The following is a 23,328-nucleotide window of genomic DNA, read 5'->3' as shown; positions in this document are numbered from 1 at the left end:
TTAAGTGTATATAATCGAGTATAAGACACAATATCTTGCTCCAATTCTTTTTGCCTTCTAGCATTTTGTTTATTAAACTGCGCTGCATCTCTCATAAGCTGTCCGCGGATAGTGGCTTTTGCCGCCGCCCAGAGAGTTCTGTTGGAGTCAACGGACCCTTGATTGACTGACATAAAGTTTTGAAAATGGGATTGTAATAAAATTTTGTTTTTGGGTGTCCTATAACGTTGAATATTTAGACGCCAGGGTTTGCGACCTGGCTTAGATAAACGAGTTTGTAAGAAAAGTAGAACTGGAGAAGGGTCAGAGATCGCTGCCTCCAGTATCTGAGAGTCCTGTGTTATTTGAACTATATTTTGAGAGACTAAAAAGTAGTCCAAACGAGAGAGCGTGCCATGCGTAGGGGAAGTGAAGGTATAGTCCTTATCCATCGGGTGAGAAAGTCTCCAATGGTCTACCAAACCATTATCTGCCACCACATCGTCCATTAGAGCCCTATCTGCCGCATTTGCCTTATCTAGAGGGCCTGTTTTGTCTAGGACTGGATCACACACTAGATTCCAATCTCCACCGATAAGAAACTGGGTAGCACCTATTTCAGTTAAAAGGCGGTTTAATTGAAGGAGAAATGATCGTTTTGCTCCAGTGGGAGCGTAAATTGAGCCAACGCATATGTGTGTTTCACCGATACGAAGTTTGGCAAAAACATATAGTCCATCCGGATCTATCCAGGATTTCAAGACTGTCACTGGTAAGGATTTACGTTTAAGAATCGCTACTCCACATTTGCGGGTTGGTGTCGCATCCGGATCTGTTCTCTTCTGTATGCTGCTGTGTATAACCCGTCCCACCCAGTCTCTACATAATTTTTCAGACTCTTTAGCGTCAAGGTGGGTTTCTTGAAGGAGAGCTATATCCACATGCTTGGACTGTAAATAAGAGAGTGTCTTTTTTCTTTTAATATAATGTGTCAATCCATGAACATTCCAGGTTATTACCCGGAGGTCATGTGAAGTGGCCATGTCAGATAAGAATAGGGAAGAAAAAGGAAGAGAAAGGGAAGAAAAAGAAAAGAAAAAGGAAAAAAAACAACAACAAAAAACCTAGCAATACAAATTTAATAAGGAAGTCAGAACGTGATGTAGTAAATTAAGTGAGAAGAAGAAATAGGACAGAAGAAATGGAACAGAAAAAAAGGAGATTAATGTACTATACTGTGTAGTATGAACACAGTGTCAACAAAATGAATCTTTTAGCTGTGAGTCTAGACTTGTGGGCTACTTGCGCTGGGGGAACCCCATCCGATGGGACCATCAATGGTAAGGGAGGGGTCTATGAGACAGCATATATCGCATTCCAACATATTTTGGAAATTAGAGTTCGAAATGAAGAAAGAGAAGGAAACAAGTATCATGAAAATACAGTATAGAGGAAAATAAGATAAGACACATGAATTACATAATAAGGTAAAGCAGACAAATATAACAATATTATATAATATTCATGGAGAGATTGTTAACTCATCTAGTCAGAAACGGATCAGAATTATATTATCCTATATGTAAACAATGTAGGAAAGGAGTAGATTAATCAATAATAAGGCAACTTGCGTGTGACAAAAAAGAAAATATATATATATATATATATATATACATATACATATACATATACACACATGCACACACATACACACATACATACATACACACATACATATACATACACACACATACACAATAATTGAGTATTGCTATGTCAAGGAACTAGCATATCATAAATATTCAAAAATGTATCGTGAGTGAATAACAGAACAATTAAATATTGAAATATTGAAACAATTAACAACTTATCAACTGAATAATTAACGAAGAAGTATAGAAGAAATTAGAAGAGAAAAAACACACAAAAAATCATTCAAATTCATAACAGGAGTAAAGACTGAGAAAATTTAAAAGGGTCAAATAGAAAGTAGTAGTGAAATTTGAGAAGAGAAAGTAGGAAGACTAATAATAAAATCAAAGAGAAAAGAAGTAAGGAAAGACAGTGTCATCAAATATACTATATAGCCATTGAATAGATTTAGAGAATATTAACTAGATAGGAAGATGGCGAGTCGATGAAAAAGGGAGTAGAAGAAAAGAGATGTGAAGAGAAGAAAACATCAGAATGAAATATCTTATATTAATGTAATTCATAATATTCGTACTATATGGGAAATAAGAGAAAGAAAAAGAAGAGATAGGAGAACTGTAATCCTTAACTGTTAAGGAGATATAGGCCAGCAGAGTTATACAGAGTAAAGAAAAGGAAAAGTAAGAAAGAATTGTTGTTTTTAAAATTAAATAGTTATACTTATCGATTTTTGTTTAAGAGAGAGGGGAACAGTTTAAAGTTTAGTATTTAATACTTACAAATACTAACTCTAAGTGCATAATATTTCTAATTAATCGCCATATTGGAAAGTTATAACTACATTCTTATAAAAAATAAAAATCTAAGCATTCATCTGATAATCATATGAATATTATTACTGTAAATGCCGAATGGGTGAAACTTCCATTGTTTCATGGATGTGAGAAAATAACCCACAGAAGCCGTCATCCTTTCTGTTATGGAGGAACTGCGCAGGGGCGCGGACGTGAACATCTGCCAGGCCTTGGTCCTCCTGGACTTGTCGGCCGCCTTTGACACGGTCGACCATCAAATTTTGGTCGATCGTGTCAGGGAGGCAGGCATCCAGGGCACCGCTCTGGCCTGGGTCCGATCCTTTCTGACCCAACGCCATCAAGCTGTCAGACTATCCCAGTTTACTGCCTCCCAGGTCAAACTGTCCTGTGGTGTCCCACAAGGCTCTTCCCTCTCCCCCCTCCTTTTTAATTTGTATCTTTCCCCACTTATCTGCGCCCTCCGTCAGTTCAATGTCACAGCATTCAATTATGCTGATGACATACAACTAATTTTTAACATCAACTCCTCTGCTGACTCTATTGCCACCTTTCAAAATACCCTGTGCTTTATCAGCAACTGGATGAGCTCAAACCATCTGAAGCTCAACCCCGACAAGACCGAACTCGTTCTTGTCGGGGGTCCCCTCAACCCTTGGGATTCTTCTTTTTGGCCTCTCAGCCTTGGCAGTCCACCTAGCCCCGCCAACTGTGTTAAAAGTCTGGGAGTCGTCATCAGTAGTAATCTCTCCATGACGCCCCAGATTAGCGCGGTAGTCTCCTCCAGCCATTTCCAATTAAGGAAAATTAAGAAAATCTCCCGGCTACTTACTTCCGAGGCTCTTACCTTGGCCCTGATGGCGCTTGTAATATCGAGGTTAGACTACGCCAACGCGCTCTATGTAGGCATCCCAGCCTACCAACTCAGGCGGCTTCAGCTGATCCAGAATCAGGCTGCCCGCCTGATCCACTGCCTCCCTAGAGATCATCATGTCCGTCCCCTCCTAAAGAGCCTTCATTGGCTCCCTGTAGCCGCCCGCTGTAAGTTCAAGCTGGGTTGTATCATTTACAAATCTCTAGCCGGCCAGGGCCCCCTCTATATTTCTTCCCTTCTTCAATCCTACGTCCCTTCCCGCACTCTCCGGTCTTCCCAAATGGTCTTGCTTTCCATCCCTAGATATAAGAGGAAGAAACACGGCGGGCTCAAGTTCTCCTTCCTGGCTCCCACTTTTTGGAACTCCCTCCCCTTGTCCCTGAGATTGACCACTTCGTACCCCAGCTTCAGATCTGCCCTTAAAACTTTTCTTTTCACAGAATCTTATCAATAAACGGCCTTTGCGCTATCTTCTGCTCTCTTTACTTTGGCGCCAAGAAACCTAATGGTGTTAGTTGCGCCCCTATAAATTTATTTAACATAACATAACATAACAGATTATGGTTCAGGAAACATCCTTTTCTTTTGAAGCAGGCTTCAAGGGAGAGCGAGATTTGTCTCTGTCTCTTTCCTTCGTAAGGGTGGCAACTGCTTGAAGGGCGTGCGCTCGATCCCCCAAGGAACGTACAGGTCGGTCTAGGTCTCTTCCTCTGCTTTGGGAACTATCTGAATTATGTCGAGTTTCGCTGGAAGACAACGAAGATTTCAAGGGTATAGGGTAAGAGATGGGATCTGGAATTAATTCTGAACACTCCATATTTTGAGGAGAAATATTGTCTAGAAAATGACAAAGGTCTCCTGGATCAAAGAAGTTTTTGGAAATCCCATCTTTGGTGACCCGCAGACGTGCAGGTTCAAAAAGTCCATACTTTATGTTGAGTAGGCGAAGACGGTGTCTAAGAGACAGAAAAGCTTTGCGACGTTCGTTAGTTTCTTTTGAGAAGTCTGCAGCTATTCTTATCTCATGACCTTCGAATGTATATGGACCTTGGGTCCGGGCTGAAGCAATGAGTTGACGGGCCTGGTCATGTCGTAAGAAGCAGGCTATGAGTGGACGAGGTCTACTATATTTTCCGATATTGGGTGGTCCAATACGATGGGCTCTCTGCATCTCCAACAGCGGATCAAAAGTGAGACCTGTGATTTTTGGGATTTAGCATCTGCTCCTTCTATTTTTTCAGGAAATCCAAGGAAGCGGACATTATCTCGACGGCTTCTGTCTTCTAAATCTACAATTTTACTTCTGAGAAAGAGTAGTTCCTGGTTGCGATCTGGAATAGCATCAAGGCGATTCTCTACTGTTACTATTCGTGCTGTTAGACCATCCATACAATTCTGGAACCCAGCAATATCTGCTCGAATAGATTTAGTTTCGTTCGTTAAAGCTGATATGGACATTTCCATGCCTTCCAGACGGCGACTCACAGCAGAAATTTCTTGTAGAATATGCTCCATAGTTGAGTCAGATGACGAGGCTGTAGAGTGTGAGTGATTTGCTGTTGGAGAAGTGGTACCTCTTGAATCCGTAGTGGAACGAGCTTGGTGCAAGGTCTCAGAAAAGAGGAGTGGTTTCGTAGATTTTCCATTTGTTTTGCCAGCAGGCATTTTCAATTTAACAGCGTTATTTCTTTGATATAGAACAGTTATATTCTCTGTACATCTACTGTGCATCAATCAGCAGGTACGAATGTGTAAGGAGTAAGTCAAACGGACTGTTAAAAAATAATGTGGTAGAGGTTAATCTAATATTTATGAGCAAGAGTGTAAGACAATATCTCAAACCACACAATTTACAAAATGTCAGTGACCACAATATCAGCAAGACCTGTCAAAACTGGGTATCGGTATATCTTTTCACTAGAAAGAGCCAACCATTTTAGTAAGAAAATCGCCTCAGGCGAATGTTGGCAAATCTCATGACTTGAAAGAGCCAACCACTTATGCAAGAAAATCGCCTCAGATGCTTTAGCAGGCAGGAAGTGTATACAACATACATATCAGGGAAAAAAAGGAGCCGATTGCAGAGCATAAAAAGCTGTTGCTGTATTTATAATGGCCGTATATTCGCCGCATTAATTATGAAGTAGGAGGCGTGCATCATGCAGACAGAGTATATCAAAGGCAGTCAAAGAATTTCTGTCAATATTCTAGTTTTCTTACTGCACATAGATTAAAGAACAGGCTATTGGATATAATATTGTAGACTGTTAATATTTTTCACAGAATTTCCACAGAGACAGGCAGCACATTTCTTCAGTTAAATTGTGTGCTAATAGACACTACAGTTCAGTTCCATAGGGCAGTCTTCCCAACAACACCTACATTTCACAATTCTTTATTGTAGTTAAGTTGAAACTCTAAAGGGCTTTATATGGCATTTTCCAAACAGCACATTAGTTTGTCCAGCTTCTGTTACCTCCCATCTGGGACTGTGCACCTTGATGAAGACATTCTATCTCTCTCTTTCACTAAGGAATTCCTGTCCATATACCAGGCTCCCCACAGCAGAAAAGAACAGGCCTCGGTATCTGTGTTTTAATTACTTACATTTTCCTTATGAAAGGTTAAAGCATTTGTTCAGCTTGAGTGCGTAGCCCAACTCAGCAGAACAGCCATATGGAATCTTTAAAACAGGATGCAGACTTCACATTAGTGATTGCAGCTGAAGCCACGGCTTCGTGAGGTAATTATTGAAGACAGTATGTGAACTCTATATGAACTCTACAGACCTTGGTTGTAGCTGGAGTCATGTGTCACAATGAAAAAAACGCCACTGTCTTTCCCTCAATCCCTTCGCAGTCATCACTCCTTTAATTTTTGTGTTGAAATCTCAGGAAAGTCTGGTGCACTCGGAAGCTGCTCACCGCATTCCTGAGAGGTGCGAACACCTGTCAGCTGTGCTCTGGGAGATTTGCGTGTGTCACAGCTCGTGACAAAAACTGCCTCGTATTTCATGAAGGAGCCACCCCAGAGCCTTGAAAACTTCACAGCAGGAAGACCGAATATTCCGGAGCTGCATTTTCCATGAAAAATGTGTGACTAATGACCCGAAGGGCAATTCACCATCGTCTGGGGCTCCCCTCAGCACTGAGCCTCAGCATCAAGCGGCCATCTTCATCGTGGCCAGACCACACCCCAATGGATGTGTTTTTAGCTCTCTCCCTTGTGTCCTTCCTCCAGATGTCCCTGTGGTTCTTGTACTCTTGTGCTTCTCCCATGCCCCCATCACTCTTGTGTGCTGCTGTCATCCTTGTGAGTTACCACTTCTCAAGCGATTTCTCCCCTCACACGCTCTGCTTACCCCCCTGTGTTGCTCTCTCCCTATGTAGTATCTATTAGTTTTGAAGGTTTATCTTGCGCCATAAAGTAAATATAATAGGAAGATATGTTCTCCTGGCACATTGCACTTTATGGTTACTGATTAATTTGGGGGGACTTGGCTCTATTTATAAATTGTGTATGGGGTTTTACTTTTTAAATCATGTTTTAACGTATCACTGTTTTTATGTACATGCAATTTTTTTAACTTTTATGGTTCTCCGATGTGAAACAGAATAAAGTTTATTTGATTGATTGATTTTCAAAGTGAATGCGTAGGAGATTGGCTGGAAGACTGTTGGTGTTAAATCTGGATGCACTTGCTTCTGAGATAATGAACAGAAACACGTACTCTCAGCATTGCCCTACTAGTACTTTCTTGGCAAATGCCACTTTATGGTCTTTATTATTTCTTTTGCATTATCAGATACGGGTAATTATTAGACTAATCTGATAAGAAACGTTGCTGTGGTAATTAATGTGCCCACAGCGGAGGTCTTAGTGCAGCCTACCGGTCCAAGGTTCGAGTTCTAAAGTGTTGGCTCATGAGATGGTGTTCATCTATCCTTTGTTTAGAATCACTCTGGCCATGCTAGTGTTGAGAACAGATTAATCTGCACGACATGGCTAAACTGTGATAACTTGCTGCACACTGCTGTTGTCCAACAAGGCTTAAGTGTGAGCATTTGATGCTCACCTCTGTTGTCCGTGGCCAAGTCTGTCAGTTCAGAGTAAGTCACCCACCAGTCCGGAGTAACAGACATCAAGAGAAAATGGTGTGAATTAGAGGCAGCTTTGGGGAAGGCGGTGCTAGTGATTTAATACAGTAGGCCAGTGAACCTTAGCCTGGAGTCTGTGACAGTACTTGGGGGGGAGAAGAGGTCTGCAACTGTTTAGAAAATTAAATCATTTTAGGTGACTAATAAATGTAAGAAAAATTGAAAATTAAAAAACGTTCTGTTAATGAAAGAATTTGAAATTAGAGGCTAAAAAGTTAAGTTGGCATCCTTGTCTTGAATCATGGGAGCTGCACAGGTGGAGCTAACGGAATATACTGTGGACGTTGGTGGCCTTAAATTAAGAACTGGTATGTGCTGACAAAAAGGGCATGCATTCAGAGCTAAAAAAGACAAATTGATGTACTAGAATCTAGCATACGTCTTTTGTGTCGAAAGAACACACAAAAATGAAAAAGTTCCAACCTTTACATTTAAAATTTAGATTTCTTTTTTCTTCTTTTATTTTTCCATTTGTAGATTAAGTGAAATATTTCACAATTCGTGTTTTTGTTTGATGTGTTCTTATTTCTGTTTTTGTGTGTATTCTTTTGAGGTTCATATCATAGAAATTGCTTTGACGTTGGTCCCCAGCTTTCAGTAGTGATTCGTTTGGGGTCCACAAAAGTCAAAAGGTTATGAATCGCTGCAGAAGACTATTTTTTGGGGTCTAGCCTTCAGACTGCTTTTACTTTATTGTGTTCTAGAAAACTGGTTGTCTCTAATACATTTAAATATGTACATATTGCCGACTTTGAGACAGCCCTTGCTATTTATTGGAAGACTTTCTTGCCTATTTTATTTCCCTAGGTCTTATTTTACGGTTCTACTCCCTATTTTTTTTCATTTCCTCCTCTGAAGTATTTCTTCTTTACTGAGTTCTAATTAGATGGCTTGTGTCCTTCCACAGTTTGCAGTCAGAGACCTACTTTCTTCCATCTCTTCTAGCACTCCATGGGAGTACATGCGTTTATCTGGCCTCTCAGTGTGTGCTGCGTCTCTCCTCCAGCCCCCTCTTCCTCTATCCGTGTTGCTTCCACTCACCCCAGCTATTCCATTGTTTACGCTGTAGTTTTTAAAAACTATTTTACGCCCTTTTCCATACTCCCCTTTTTCTCCTCTTCCCCATCTGTTTCTGCTGCTTGGTAATGTTAACTTCTCCCACCAGGTTATTTACCATTTCAAGATGGTTGTCTGCCATCTTGAAATGGTAAATAAAAAAGAAAATAAATTAAATGACGACTGCGATATGTTGTATGTGTACATATGTGTTGTGCCATCACACAAGGCCACTGTAACATGACACATACATGTGCGCCTGTGTGGTGACACTGATCGCCTTTGCATTCTCTTGCTTCTCTAGTCAACAATGTCCTGTAGGCATCCAATTTTCCTGAGAATTATCTTTCCTGCCTGGTGCTCCATATTGAAAAATCTGTCTGTGGTTGGACGGTGGGAGTCTGCAGCAATTAACACCACCCCCCCCCCCCCCCCAATAAAAAGTTAGATACCCACCTTAACTATTTGGTCTCCCAGGCTTCTCTCATTTTCAGTTTACTGAAACCGCCACATCTACCAAATAAGAGTGCAGGAAAATTTCTAGACACTAAATCTTATTGCATCTTCAGGAGGGCTGTGGAATACAGACAAACATCTCCAATTTGCGTAGACATCCCAAAATGTAAAAAGAAAATAATTCTGTGACTCTGCAGCAAGCAAACCCCGTTCCATCCGCGGCACAATTGGAGCAGCGTGCCACCCCTCCACCAAAGCTCCCCAGCACCCCGGTACAAGCCACATGTACCCCCCCCCCCCCCCTCCCTCTTTACGCCCAACTTCCAGAGATCCTGCACCGAACCCTCGCTCAGGACTTGGGTCTCAGATCTCTGTGCTGATTGTCCTGTGTGGCCAGCAAGTACATATGTGTTGGCAGTTCCCCCTCGGGGGCACAACATACTCAAGAGCAGCTGCTCTTGCTCCCTGCACCCGTCCTCCGTGCCCGGATCACCGCAGAAAGGGCTCTGGCAGGTCCGTGGCCCATGTGGGGGAGAGCTCACCGATGCAAAACACAGTCCTTCTAGTGGTGCAGAGCTCGCCGACTGAGATGCTGGATGGTTGCTTATCAGGTTCACTGTTTACTCTTTGGCACTATAACTTGGCTCATAATCCGCAATTGCTGTGCATAATGTTCGATCGCCTGCCAGCAGCAAAGTGCAACATGCACAAACACATGCTTTCACTACCGTGGTGTGTCTCCCCCCTCACCAGCTGTTTTAAAAAAACACTCTTGAGAAGGACTTTTTGGGATGTATGCTGTTTCTGTATATACTGACCCAAGTTCTGTCAAGTTACCCAATCTGGTAGTAAGTGGATTTATTTTAGAAGCTGTTGTCATTTATTTAAGTTTTCAAAATGGTTAGTTGTTTGGCATGTGATGTGTTTTTTTCCGTCTGGTCTGTGTCACTTCCACCCTTTTAAATAACAAACGCGTCCTGCTTCCTTCTTTTCTAAGCACACTGCAGGCTCATCTTGTTAGCGCTATATAGAAATGCAAGAACAATTACAGTGCACCACATCCAGCCACAACACTCAAAACAAATACACCTGGGTAAAAGACATTGCCATTTACAGCACTAATAGCTCTAACTCTCGCAAATGCGAGACCTATTGCATTGCAAATGCTTGTTACTGTTGTTTCTCTAGGGACCACTGTTCTTACAAGTAATTGTAAGCTCAACACCATTAAATATCACTGGCTGAATCATTGATTGAGTATAAGGGACTTTGAATTGGGCGTGATATATAGAGTGCGAATAAAAGTGGAGAAAGCGGACACCCCTGGCGGGTGCCCTAAATGTCCTACATGGCGGAGAGATATTCCCACCGTGGAGTAGTTTAATTGTAGGATTTGTATAGAGAGGCTGAACCCTTGTAATAAATCTTCTGCCAATACCCAGCACTATCATCGTTGCTCACAGGAAGTCCCATGTGCAACTTTTTTTCTTCCATGTGGAAATCAGGTGTAGGGAACCATTCCTTCACAGTGCCATTTAATATGGAGATATTGCCTCACGAGTGCCACACTAGAAACACCATACTTGTACCTTTATATTTGTGTACGTGGTGTGGTGAGAGACTACCAGCAAGCAGTATAGGAGTTACATTAATTCATTCGTAACGGTGTCAGTCAGGATTGGGATTTTGCCTTCACTTGTGGATTTGTATGTGCTCCTAGGTTGAACTTGGTTGCACAAATGCTTTTTGAGTTTCATCCATAGAGCTCCTAACGGTGAAGGTGTTTTACTAGACATTAAGATAAATTAAATGTATCCAATAGATGTCCTTTGCTCAACCATTAATTAAAATATGCTCTTTTGAAGAAACTGCAATACTCTAACTCAGTACTAGGGATAATTGTCCATATTTTGCTTATTTGGTGTTCTTCTTACATAAAGATTAGCACAATCCCACCCATATATATGTCATAGAGGTAGTTGTTTTGAAACTTTGACTTTTTTTTTTTTTTTATAGAGCCCATTATGGTGCTCACTCCTTCACTGTCTTGACAAGAAACCTTATAGTATTTTGTAATTTCTTTTTTTTTTTAAACGCTTTGATGCAAAACCTCTGCAGTGCAAATTCTTTTAGCATCAGGTGTCTTCTGAGTTTATAAACCCTGTGTACAGGTATGTGCAAGAAATAGAAATTACACACACAAAAGTTATTTGAGTTTGTTTTACATGTTACTTCTGTAATAATTTTTTACAATACATTCTCTCCCACCCTCTTCCTCGAAACCGTGATCCAGGCAGTGAAACATTAACGTAGTTTCTACAACTTGGGTGAACACTGCTAAATTCATACATGTTAGCTGGTAAGAAAGGCCACTGGGCTGAAGTGCCACGTTAGGACTTGCAGGTCACAGATTTGAATCTCTGGCAAGATCTTTTGAGGCCCAAGAATGACTACACCCCTCAAATTGAGTGATAATAGCCATTAATATTCATGCGCCTAGACAGATTTGAGTTGATGTCTAAATAATACATATTGTTTGTATGATTATTTTCAGTATTATTATTAACGTACTTTAAGCAGCGGCACAAAATAGTGAGTGCGTAACACTCATAAGGTTAGACATCTGACCTTAGCAGGGCAGACAACTCTAGGACAAATAACATTTATACCTATTTCTCTCCAAGTGTTGCACCCAGTGTATGCAACCTTTTGAAGCCAGTCACCATGCAGATATTTTTTGTGCTATTTAGGAGCTGAGCTCTGTTTACTGTCGAAGATTTTTCGATTCCTGTTACCACCATGTACAGATGGTGGTAGCACATAAGTATTTATTCCCAAACAATAGATGGTGGTAACAATGATCGTAAAATCTTTGAGATCAAAAAGAGCTCTGCTCCTAGTTAGCTCAAAAATATTTGCTGGTATGAACTAGGATCACAAAATAAAAATAATACAGAAGTAACATGTAAAACAAACTCAAATAACATTTGTATGTGTTATTCCTATTTCTTGCACATATCTGTACACAGGGTTATAAACTCAGAAGACTCCTAATGCTAATAGAATTTGCACTGGAGAGGTTTTGCAGCAGAGCATTTTTTTAAAAGAAATTATAAAATAAAAATGAGGCATCATTTTTTTAATACATTTTCCTCAATTATTCACTCTGATTAATTATCAGCTAGAAGCTGTTGGTAAATCACATTGTATAATACGTGGAAGTAAAATTATTTTCACTCATCATGTAATGACTTGAAAAAAATACGAAGAACAAGTATTGGCAAAGCTAAAAGGTCTTGGATGTGAAACCTATTGCCAATGTTTTATTTTTATTCTGGATAGCCGCTGCAAATGTGCATTCATCTGATATGGCCATCTTTGGATAGGATTTGGTTAAATGTTACAAAATGCACTCAAAGATGGTCCCCGTGGATGCAAAAGCATTCACTGCAGCGATCTTTGAAAGCATTTTGTAATATTTTTAGAAACCAAACTCAAAGATGGCTGCTGATCACGCATCAGTGGCAGGAATTTCAAATGGCTTTTTTTTCGTTTTTTTAATCCTTTTCAAAGATGACTAGATAGATGTGTGCTCTTTTATGGTGGCTGTCATTGGAATGTGTATGCGGCTATATTGGACTGGCCCAAAAAAATCTTAAGATGCATTTTTGCCAATAGTATGGTCAGTCAGGTGCAAAAAACTAGGAAGAGGGCGTTGCTGGGTGGTGAGTTAGAAGAGAGGAGAATGAAGGGTATTCGAGAGGGAGAAAGAGACGCCAGAGGAGAAAGGGCAATCAAATAACTAGTCACTTAAATGCAGTGCCATGCAAGATCTGCCGCCAGCCGTGGAAGAATACATCAGCAAATCAAAACACTGTGGTCTAAATGCTCCTAGGTGAGACAATAGCAAGAATAGGGAAAAAAGGCATTGAATAGAGAGCAGGGAAGTGAGATAGATAATGACGCTATCCAATCACGAGCAAGAAGGGGCTGACCTAAAGCCCACTTTATGTATAAGTAAAGTATTGGAAACAATAGGTCTTCAACATACAACACATACAAGTAAAGCTGTCTGTTGCCAACACCTAAAACCAAGTTGAAAGATACAATTGTGTCTATTTTTATCAAGCGTTTAAACGACCCCTGTGTTCCCATTACAGTTTAAATTATCGGACCACAGATAATTGTGATAACTTTAGGCGCCTAATTGACTTAAATATACAGCAAATATTTTAAGGCTACTTCATTGTGATGCTCTTTTTTTTATCAATGGACCCCACGCTTGCCCACCGTCTGGGATTGTTCAGCTATTATTTGTTATTAAATTGGAAAAAACAACTGAGAGCATATGTTAATGGTAATGACATTTATAGAGCGCTATCTGTTACCCAGAGGTGTCCTGGCGCTATGTAAAGTCTTGCAGAGCTTAAAACGAAGAGAGTATTGTGGATTTAGACAGTAAAAAGCCATGTTTTTAAAGCCTTCCTAAAGGCAAGTAGATTGGTTATGCATCTAAGATGCAACGGGAGACCATTCCATGCCTTGGGTGCGCCAGCCACAAAACTTCTGCCACCCCAGCTAGCTTTTTTTTTTTCTCAAAGGTTACGGACACCAATCTTGCTTCTGAGGAACGCAATGGTCTTTTTGGTACATACCAATGAAATCACTGTTTTAGGTAGTCTGGCCCAGTACCTTGAAGGGCTTTGAAGACCAAGCATAGTGCTTTAAACTAGACGCGCTTCTTAACGGGCAACCAGTGGAGCCTTCTAATCTCAGCCAAGTTTGAGGCGTGTTTTGGTGTACCGGTAAGCTGTCTGACAGCTGCATTCTGCAAAAGTTGTAATTTGTTCATAAACCCTTCCTGGATATTGATGTAGAGACTATTACAGTAATTCAGCTTGGACATGGTTAAGGCAGTGATAACTGCTTGTTGACTGTCTTTGGGCAAGAATGGCATTATTTTCTTACAGGATCTAAGAATATACGATGTGGATGAAGCCACCGCATTCACTTGATCCCTGAACCTGAGCTGATTGTCTATCCAGACTCCCAGATTTTTTACCTTCTTGATAGGAATAGGGAGAGGACCCAATGTATCCGGCCACCAAGCAGGGGTCCAGAAATTAGGGTCGTTACCAAACAACACAAAGTCCGTTTTACCGGAGTTGAGTTTGAGGCAATTTTGGGCCATCCAGATTCCCACAGCTGTCATGCAATCATGGAGCCGGGATGCCATTCCCAACATCCTTCTTGGCCGCAGCGATACCACAATTTGGGTGTCGTCCGCGTAAGATGTCAAACTGAAGCCAAACGATTCAATCAGGGGAGCCAGCGAGGATACATAAATGTTAAAAAGTGTCGGGCTCATAGATGACCCCTGAGGGACTCCACGAGGCAGTGAGAATGGTTTGGCAGAGAATTCGCCGAGAGAGACAGTTTGAATTCTATTCGATAAAAAGGATTGAAGTAGCATACTTACCTTGCAACTTGAATAAATTATGTCTTTTTTGGATTTGATAACTTGTGTGTCGCTATGCATATCTGATTGCCTCTTGGTACATTTTCTTTCAATAACTAGCTCAGCAAACTGTGTTAATAGACTATTAGAACCTCTGTAGACTCCTATTAGCTTGCTGTGTTGTTTTATATTGAATGACCAAGTTGTTTTCCTTGCCGGATAGTGTATCATGAGTCTTTAAAATCCACTCTCGTTGGTGGGAACATACTTTTCTCTCAGCTGTAGTTACCTGTTGGCTTGTTTCAGGTTATTAAACTCCTTGGGTATGAGAAAGGTAAAAAGAACAAAACCAACCTGACATTCCTGGCGGGAAACCGAGTGCTGAACTACGTGGGGCGCAGTCATGCAGCAGAAAAGGCACTAACTTCTCTTCTCAAGTAAGCCACTGACATTTCTTAAAAACACTATGTAATCTGCAACTGACATTTATCATCTTTTAAAAAAAATCTTTAAATGAATTCAGTGACATACAGTCAGTTTCCTAGTAAGTGGATCAAATGTAATTCATAGAAGACTATATGTGCATCCCTGTTGACTTTTTCACAGTTGATTAGACGGGAGCCCTCAGCTTGTTATTGAGTATTAAGAAAACCCCACATTATGGGAGTAAGGGTCGTTGTGATATTGGAGCAGTCCAGCCCACTAATAACCTCAGATCTATTAGGTGGGAGTGGGTTGTCAAAAACCCTGCGGTGCTAAATAGCATCAAGGGAATTATTAATGCTTACTTTGAACATCTATCCAAACTCCCTACTAATATGAGAAATGAAACGATGATACAAACACGTGAAAAGCTAGGGCATATAATAAGGGATGTCTTGGGCAAACCAAGATAAAAAAGAAACCTTGCCCTAAAACCGAGTCCTGGTATTATAATACGTGTAGAGTGGTGAAAGGTGAGCCCCTTGCTGCCATTAAATCTAAATCACAGGTACAGATAATTAAATCTAAAGCACACCATAGGGTAGTAATCACTAACACAAATAGGGTGTGGGAAGACTTGCTATGGTCGTATCTGCATGATGCCTTGGTTAATAGGGACACCAAAGATTTTTGGAAAACTGCAGCTGTGGCTTCTAGGGGAATAAACCTGCGCTTGTCTTTTGTATCCAACCAGAAGAGTGGGTTGTACTTTTTAGCCATCTGTACACAGATAAGCGTAGGATGGATAATGACAGAGACATCTTAGATGTGAGTGGGGCTCCATTTGAACCTAACGAGTTGCAATTTTTGCTCAGTGAGACTGAAAAAGCAATTCGCTCTTGTGTTTCTGGACATGCTCCTGGACCCAACAGAACACCCAAATACTTATACAAAGGAAACTTAGAAATTTGGGGTCCATATATTAATTTACTCTAATAGTATCCTCTCGAGTATGGAAATTCCCCAATCATGGAAGTTGGCAGAAATAGTTACAATTTTTAAGAAGAGGGACCATGCGCTTTCAGTGAACTATAGGCCCATTAGCCTTGTAGATTCCCTACAAAAAAAAAATCCTCACAGGTCCTTGTCCACCTCCAAGATTAGATCAACAAGAGGAATATTATTTCAGAGTGGCAGGCTGGTTTTAGGGCACAAGTGAGTAACCTATACCAAATCTTCTGGTTTATGTGTATTTTCTGGAGGGAAGTCAATATCCACAACGGCAAATTATATGTTGCCTTTGTTGATATGCGAGCCGCTTTTCATATGGTACCGGGAGTGAAATTATGGGAAGTCCTAGAAGAGATTGGTGTGCCTGCTCCCCTCCTGAACATTTTAATAAGACACACAAGATGATGGATGGAATGTTGCAAATTGGCAAAACATTCACCCCCAGTCACAAATCTGGGTTTAATCCATCGTTATTTTGCTCACCACGCCACCCCATTTTAATAAGACTTAATACGAACACCCTGGCACAAGTGAGGTGGGGGGATAATGGGGCTCTAACGGAGATGATTCACTTTGATAAAGTAGTTAGACAGGGGTGTGTATTAGCGCCTACCCTGTTCACCCTGTTAATCAATGATGTTATTAGCTTTTTGAGCAGGGAGAGTTGTGACGCTCCAAAAATAAGAGGGAAATGTATCCCTGCTCTCCCATTTGCGGATGACACTTTGCAGATATCAAAAGTCGCCGCAGGGGCTCCAACAGCTGCTAAATGACTTTCAGGCATTTTGCCTGGAATGGGGGTTGGAGCTAAGCAGCTCCAAAACACAATGTATGCTTTTTTCACCAAGCTTAAAGACTAAATGCAAGGAGCGTCTGTATGTAGGTGGCGCCCCCCTAGAACTAGTGACAGAGTTTGATTATCTTGGTATCAAACTTATACAGAACATGAGTTGGGTCCCACAACTGGAAAGAGTGCATCTATCCCTAATTCAACTAACAGTGAATATAACGAAAATTCGTAGGAAAACCATATCCAGAAAGAAGGCACCAGCGTTCGAGATTTATAACGTCAAAGCCCTAGGTGCAGCCTTCTCTAGTGGGGAAATGTGGGGCTGTTCAAATTGTGGCAATCTATCTGTAACTGAACATACATTTTTTAGATCCCTATTGAATCTTCTAGTGTCCACCCCGCTGATTCCACTCTACTTCGATCTAGGCCAGAAAAGAATTGCCCATAAAATTGCACTTAGAATACTTATGTTTTGGCACCGGCTATGTTCTACTGCAGCACCTGCGCCCTACAGGGTGGGTCTCCAGTGAATTAATGACACCAACTTTTGTGGACAAGATTCCCTGGTTGCGCCGAGCTAAGAATTTGCCAGAAACCCTTAGTCCGATTAATAAACTCAGTCTCAAAGCTGTATACTTGGGCACTGTTGAAAATGATTTGATAATGAATTTTAAGGGATCACTCTCGGTTGCTTTTATGAATTTTAAATAGACACCGTCATTTGAGGCTACGATAGATGAGATCGAACCCCCGTTAGCAAGGAAACTATACCTACAGTTTAGGTATGGTTGCCTACCTGCAAATTATTTTAAAGGAAAATGGTGCAAAGTAGGAGACAGGGTTGAAGGAAATTGTCCCTGTTGCCAAGGGGTACCTGAGTCACTTGAGCACGTTTTATTTTTCTGCCCCTTGTACTACCAATCTCGATCCAAATGGATAGCCCCACTATGCAGAAACCTGGGAGTAAGAAAGTGCAAGGAGGCTTATAGAATACTGCAGACAAACACAACGCGCATGATTGTATACTGTACAGCCAAGTTCTTAATGGCTATATGGATCAGGCATACCAAGTACTCCCCTGATGGTTCCTAGGCTGTAGCATACTGTATGGCTCCTGCTAAAGTCGTATCGTGGGCCTTGTGTAAGTGAACACTGTTTTTTTACATCCTCCAAGTATTTTTAATGTGTTTTATTGCTGATTTTAGAGTATCCTATGATGAAGTTTTCAAGTACAAAAAATGATGTAATTTTTATTGCTGCTATTGTAATTAACTTTTCTGTTGCAAATAATGATGCATTCTGATCGCTCTATTGTGCTGCTATTGCAAATAGAATTAGTATTTATAATGTTATGTCTTATTTGTGTCTAAGTGTCTTGTTTTATGGTGTACTTTTATGATCTATAGTGATCGAAATAAAGTTGTTTGATTAGGCGAGAGCCTCTAACAGTGGTGTTTACGCTAGCTTTTGAAAGTTTCTGAAAGGTGTGTACATCGAATTATGTTAAGAAGACATGTACTTTTGCATTAAAACTTTTCCACCCGTTATTTTTTCCATAAACCACTCCATCCGTATTTCAGTCGTCAGGAACTTGCAACCTGATATTCCTGGCTGGTTATGACTGGTGTGCAGTAATTATTTGCAGATTCCTTCATGCATGTGCAGATTTAGCAGTACCAAAAATATTCTCCCAAGCAGTCCGCATTCCTACCAAGCTTTTAGGTATTTATAAAACCTATTCCATTTGCTTACTTCCTAATTTAGTTAATTGAGTCCAGTTGAAGCAGTGACATGACAAAACAGGACACTGATCAGAGTAAAATGATGCTCCTCACAAAGTCTGAAACAGAACTCATAGTTACGAAGGTATGAAGACTTTGACACGGTCCACGAGGTTAAATAATTCAAATCTTTTCTGTATTTTTGTTTTAGGAAGAGGGTGATAGTTTTAAAATGTAGCTGCTCAGAACGCAAAGCCAATCTCTTTGGTGACTGTAGTATATTGATATTTTCAAGTCTGCTGGTGCAACAGAACCTTCATTCGTGTTTACTACCGCCCTATTTTACAGAACATTTGTATTCTGTAAGATCTATATTTCCATTTCAGAACCGGCCCAGAAGAACATGTTGAAGCTGTCGATAAACTGCAGAAATCCACAAAGCTCCTTCAGAAGGTAAGTGGTCTCTGTGTGGTCTGCAATTTATTAAGGATTATTGTACAAAAACAAGGGCATGCAATTTGTAATTCTATTCCAAATGTTCATTTATTTCATTTTATTTATTTCTTACTTTTCCTAATTTCTTTGGCAGCCGATACGTGTTTTGCACAAGGTTGCTTTTTCCAGGCTTAAATCTAGAGAGTTCCCCTTGAATGGCAATTACAGAGAGGTGGCTGCAGAATAGGAATCGTGCACATTTTATGTATTGAACTGCAACATTGCCATTTCAAAGATTTGCTTATTTTGGAAGGCGGTCACTGCATGCTTGATAAGCACATTCAAATTATGGATTTGAAAATACAAATGTTAGTAATGTTAAATTATTTCTAGGTGCACGAATACCCGGTGGTGTCTTGGTGCTAGCTCTACTGAACCTATTGAGAAAGAAGCTCACTGAAACCCAAATTACCATTTTTTTTAAAACTGTTTTTATTAATAAACACCACAAACAGCACAGCAATGCCATCAAGTCTCAGCATACATTTAGTTGTACAATTGGTATGAGTTGACAATTCACATATAAATAACACTTTCATTAATTATTCTGCATCAATGAATATTTCATGCATTTCGACCTCCGTACGTTGTAGCTCCACTATTGGAGATAGGCAAACCTCCCCTCTATATGTATTCCATGCTGACCACTTACGATCCCAAATTTTTGGACATCCTCTGTACTTAAATACCTCTTTTTCAGCTACCATGGCTCTATCCTTGTCCACCTTCCAATTTCTGATTCGTGGCACTTCCTGCGACCCCCATTTCTGTGCAATGTTTCGTTTGGCGATGGCCTACCCAGTGAGACCTATGTTTTCTCAGTTTGAGTAAAGTCAGTGGCTTCCCATATATTTAGCAGGCACAATTGTGGGGTGACTGTTAGTTTCTTCCCCCCAGCACTCTCTAGTTGTTTGGCGATGCCGTTCCAGTATGACTGAATGGCTGGACACGTCCAGATCATATGAAACAAAGTCCCCTCTTGTTAACATTGCCAAAGACAGAGGGGATTAGCATGTCTGCCCATCCTGACCAATATTCCTGCTGTCAGATAGACCCGGTGCAGGACTTTGAGCTGAACCAGCCGCAATCTCATGGGGATGGCCACCTCTCTAGTGGAAGCCAAGGTGTCTCGCCAATCTTACTCCTCAAGCTCTCCTAGATATGTCTCCCAATGTTGCCTCAGGCGTATTAAGAAATCTGGGTGGTTATTAATCAGTTTCTTATAAGTGAGGGATGTGGCAAATAACCAAGTTTTTAAACCCTTCCCTGCGGGGGTAATTCCCCCGCGGTGCGGAGGGGGGGGGGGGCGCAGCGCCGCTGTACTCGTGACGAGCACAGCTCGTCATGACTCACAGTGGAGCTGTGCTCATGACGAGCTGAGCTCGTCACGACCCCGCCCACTGATTAATTCTCCCGCACAGGCGGGGAATTAATCGTGCGGGCCGCGGCAGTTATGACGAGCTCAGCTCGTCATGAGCACAGCTCCACTGTGACTCATGACGAGCTGAGCTCGTCATGAGCACGGAACGGGTTAAAGCTTTCCTGAAAGAGAGCAGATTATTAATAAATTTGATATGCAAGGGTAAGGTATTCCAAGTTCTGGATGCGCAAATCACAAAGCTTCTTCCTCCCCAAGAGGAACGTTTGAACCGGGACTATTGCATTTGTGGCCGCGGAGGTCCTTAAAGTCCTTGCTGGTTAGTACCATTTGAAGCTGGTTTTCAGATAATCTGGTAATAACTCATGCAGAGCTTTGTAGGAAATGGAGAGGGCCTTAAAGACAATTCTTTGCCTGACTAGTCACTAGTTTAATTTTTAAATTGCATTGGATGCGGATTTACATTTTGGCCACTGAATTTTGCGAGGTTTGCAGTTTGTTCACATATTGGCGATGCATGTTTGTGTATAGGCCATTGCAGTAGACTATTTTCAAAAGAACTAAGGATGTGACTAATGTTTTCTGTAGGTCAGGAGTGATGTAGGCAGCAGCAGTCCATGCACTTAAGTGCGGTGGGAGGGTTGTCAGCAGATGACGGAATAGGAATTATTTATTTATTTAATTTCCCCTATTCTGTCTGTCGACTTCCCCGCCTCACCCCACTGCGCTTACCTGCACGGACAGCCGCTGGATGTAAGGAAAGATCTTTTTTTATTGTCCTGAGCAAAGGGAAGGAGGAGAACGTGATCGCTTTAACCTGTGCACCAAATTGTTGTCATCTACTAGCACTCCTAAATTTCGGGCTTTCCTGACAGGAGTTGGAAAAGTACCCAACTCTTGTGGCCACCAGGATGGAGACCAAAATGAAACCTGGTTTCCAAAAAATATGACCTCTGTTTTCCCAGAGTTTAAAATTCAGGCAGTTGTTAGCCATCCAGGCACTGACTGCACACATGCAGTCATGGAATCTGATGCCTGTGTCCTGCTCACTGTTGGACAACGAGACGATGATCTGCGTGTTTATCGGCATAAGACATTAGCGAAAATCCAAACGATCTGATTAGATCAGCCAAAGTTGTAACATACATGATGATTAACGTGGGGCTCAGCGAGGATCCCTAAGGGTGTCACGTTCCTCTGTGGCTCCGGTGGATTCGAATGAAGCACAAGGGTTCCACCTCCCGACGTCCCCGGCTCTGGTTTACAGAAACACAGAGTACCAGGGCTATCAGGCGAGGGACAAAGAATATAAGGGATACAGCAGGGATTGGGAGCCCTGCAAGGAAAGAACATAAGAAAAATAGGAACAAACACAAGATACACTACTCTCAGTTAATTCTCACTAAGGGTGCATACCACGTGTGTCAAGCATACCAATGCACTCCATAATTCAGGTGTCGTAACAACAAACTCGAGAGGACCAGCCCTCTCTAATACCCGCAGGCACTGTCAGCCCTTTCTCTCCCCTTCGTTCTCTGGGTTGCCTCCCCAGTGGCGCCACTAAGCGCTTCTCGTAATGAAACCCAAGTGCCCTAATCCCACAGTCACTACTCTAGCATTGATTCCATGTAGAGTATTTAGGGCTTTCGGCGTCCTCGCCAGATAGAAGGTAAGGAATGACCAAATGTCTCGTACCCCAATTCCCTCTACTCCTCCTCTCTTCTCTGGCAAGAAGTACTGTCCCGCAATGAGCAACCCTTCCCGGGTTCCAGAGATACCTGATTCCTTCCGCTATTCCAGCGTGTCTCTTTCGATGTCCGTAGGAACGCCACCGCTCCGAACCTCCTTATTGTCCAGCGGTCTTGATACGCGGCGACGCTTGCGTCAGCGTCCCGCGTGAAGTTTCTTTGAAGTCGGAACTGACTTCCCGGAGTCGCGTACCTCGCGACCAAACTCTGCCACGGCCAGGCACCTGCTTCCTCAACGGATAAGACGCGAACCTCAGCGTCTTCCTCTTCTCAGCTGAGCTTCGTCTCCAGCACCAAAACCACCTTTCAGTATTACGCGCCACGAGTGGCTCGCTTCGCTCGTATTTACCCTTTCTTGGCCACGCCTCCATACAGCCGGGGATTCTGGGGGATGTAGTCCTCCTTTGACTGTATGTTCGGTAGGCGCCCTAGATCCGCGCCTGACAAAGGGACCCAGCAAGGCAGTGAGAATGGTTCAGATATGAATTCATCAAGTGCTACTCATTGTTCTCGTCCGAAAAGAAAGTATCTTAGGAGGGCCAGAGCGGCCCCTCTGATTCCAATGTTGTGGAGACAGCAAATCAGCAGCGAGTGGTTCACCCTATTGAATGCTGCCAATAGATCAAGTGGGATAAGGGCCACTTTCCCTCCCCTCCCCCGGTCTAGTGCTACTCTCATCTCCTCAGTTGCCATGATCAAGGCCGTCTTGGTGCTCTGGCCGCTTCTGAATCCAAACTGAGTGGAGTCCAGGAGATCATTATTTTGAATGAAGGCCCCTAGTTAGTTCATGGTCTTCTCCAGTTTTTTAGCTGGTAGTAGCAGACAGGATATTGACCGATAGTTATTAGGGTCAGTTTGAAGACAGTCGCCCAAAAGGGTGTCAGTTGTGGGCATGCCAATTATATGTGAAATAACTCAGCTAATTGTGCGTGGTATTTAGGACATGTATCTGCTGCACCCGGGAACATTTTGCTCAGTCTGTGTGGAGTCCGGTACGCTCTGTGTACCAGCATGTATCGAATCAGCCTAAACTTGGGGTTATTGGATACGTTCTTGGGGTATTCCAGTATTCGTTCCCAGTCTTTGTCTGACATTTCACGTCCGATATCTCCGAACCATTTATCTCTAAGCTCCTGGAGTGGGATTGCCGCATGTGAGCGGATACTTCTATACAGCCATCTAGTTAGGTGTCCCCCCATTGCCCATGAGATATAACATGTGCGCAAGTTCATGTGTCTGGGGCTCCATGCCGCCAGGAGACCTGGTACGTCTCACATATCTACTGATGCTAGCGTGAAGGATATGTAGCGAATTGGG

The 23,328-nt window shown here is 42.0% G+C and overlaps 1 protein-coding gene across 3 annotated transcripts in view; it reads left to right on the top strand.

Moving 5' to 3' along the window:
- Window positions 1-23,328, top strand: part of AARSD1 (alanyl-tRNA synthetase domain containing 1) — a 189,871-nt gene that overhangs the window by 88,748 nt on the left and 77,795 nt on the right. For all 3 annotated transcript variants that reach the window (XM_085615636.1, XM_085615559.1, XM_085615713.1), the window contains 2 exons: window positions 14,752-14,882; window positions 18,777-18,843. In XM_085615636.1, the coding sequence (XP_085471762.1) occupies window positions 14,752-14,882; window positions 18,777-18,843 (198 nt within the window). The remainder of the gene's footprint in view (window positions 1-14,751; window positions 14,883-18,776; window positions 18,844-23,328) is intronic.

Source organism: Triturus cristatus, chromosome 1_1 (genome assembly GCF_964204655.1).
Source record: "Triturus cristatus chromosome 1_1, aTriCri1.1, whole genome shotgun sequence".
NCBI classification, from domain to species: Eukaryota; Metazoa; Chordata; class Amphibia; order Caudata; family Salamandridae; genus Triturus; species Triturus cristatus.
The sequence above is the reverse complement of the archived record's forward strand: the minus strand, read 5'-3'. Positions and strand labels throughout refer to the sequence as shown.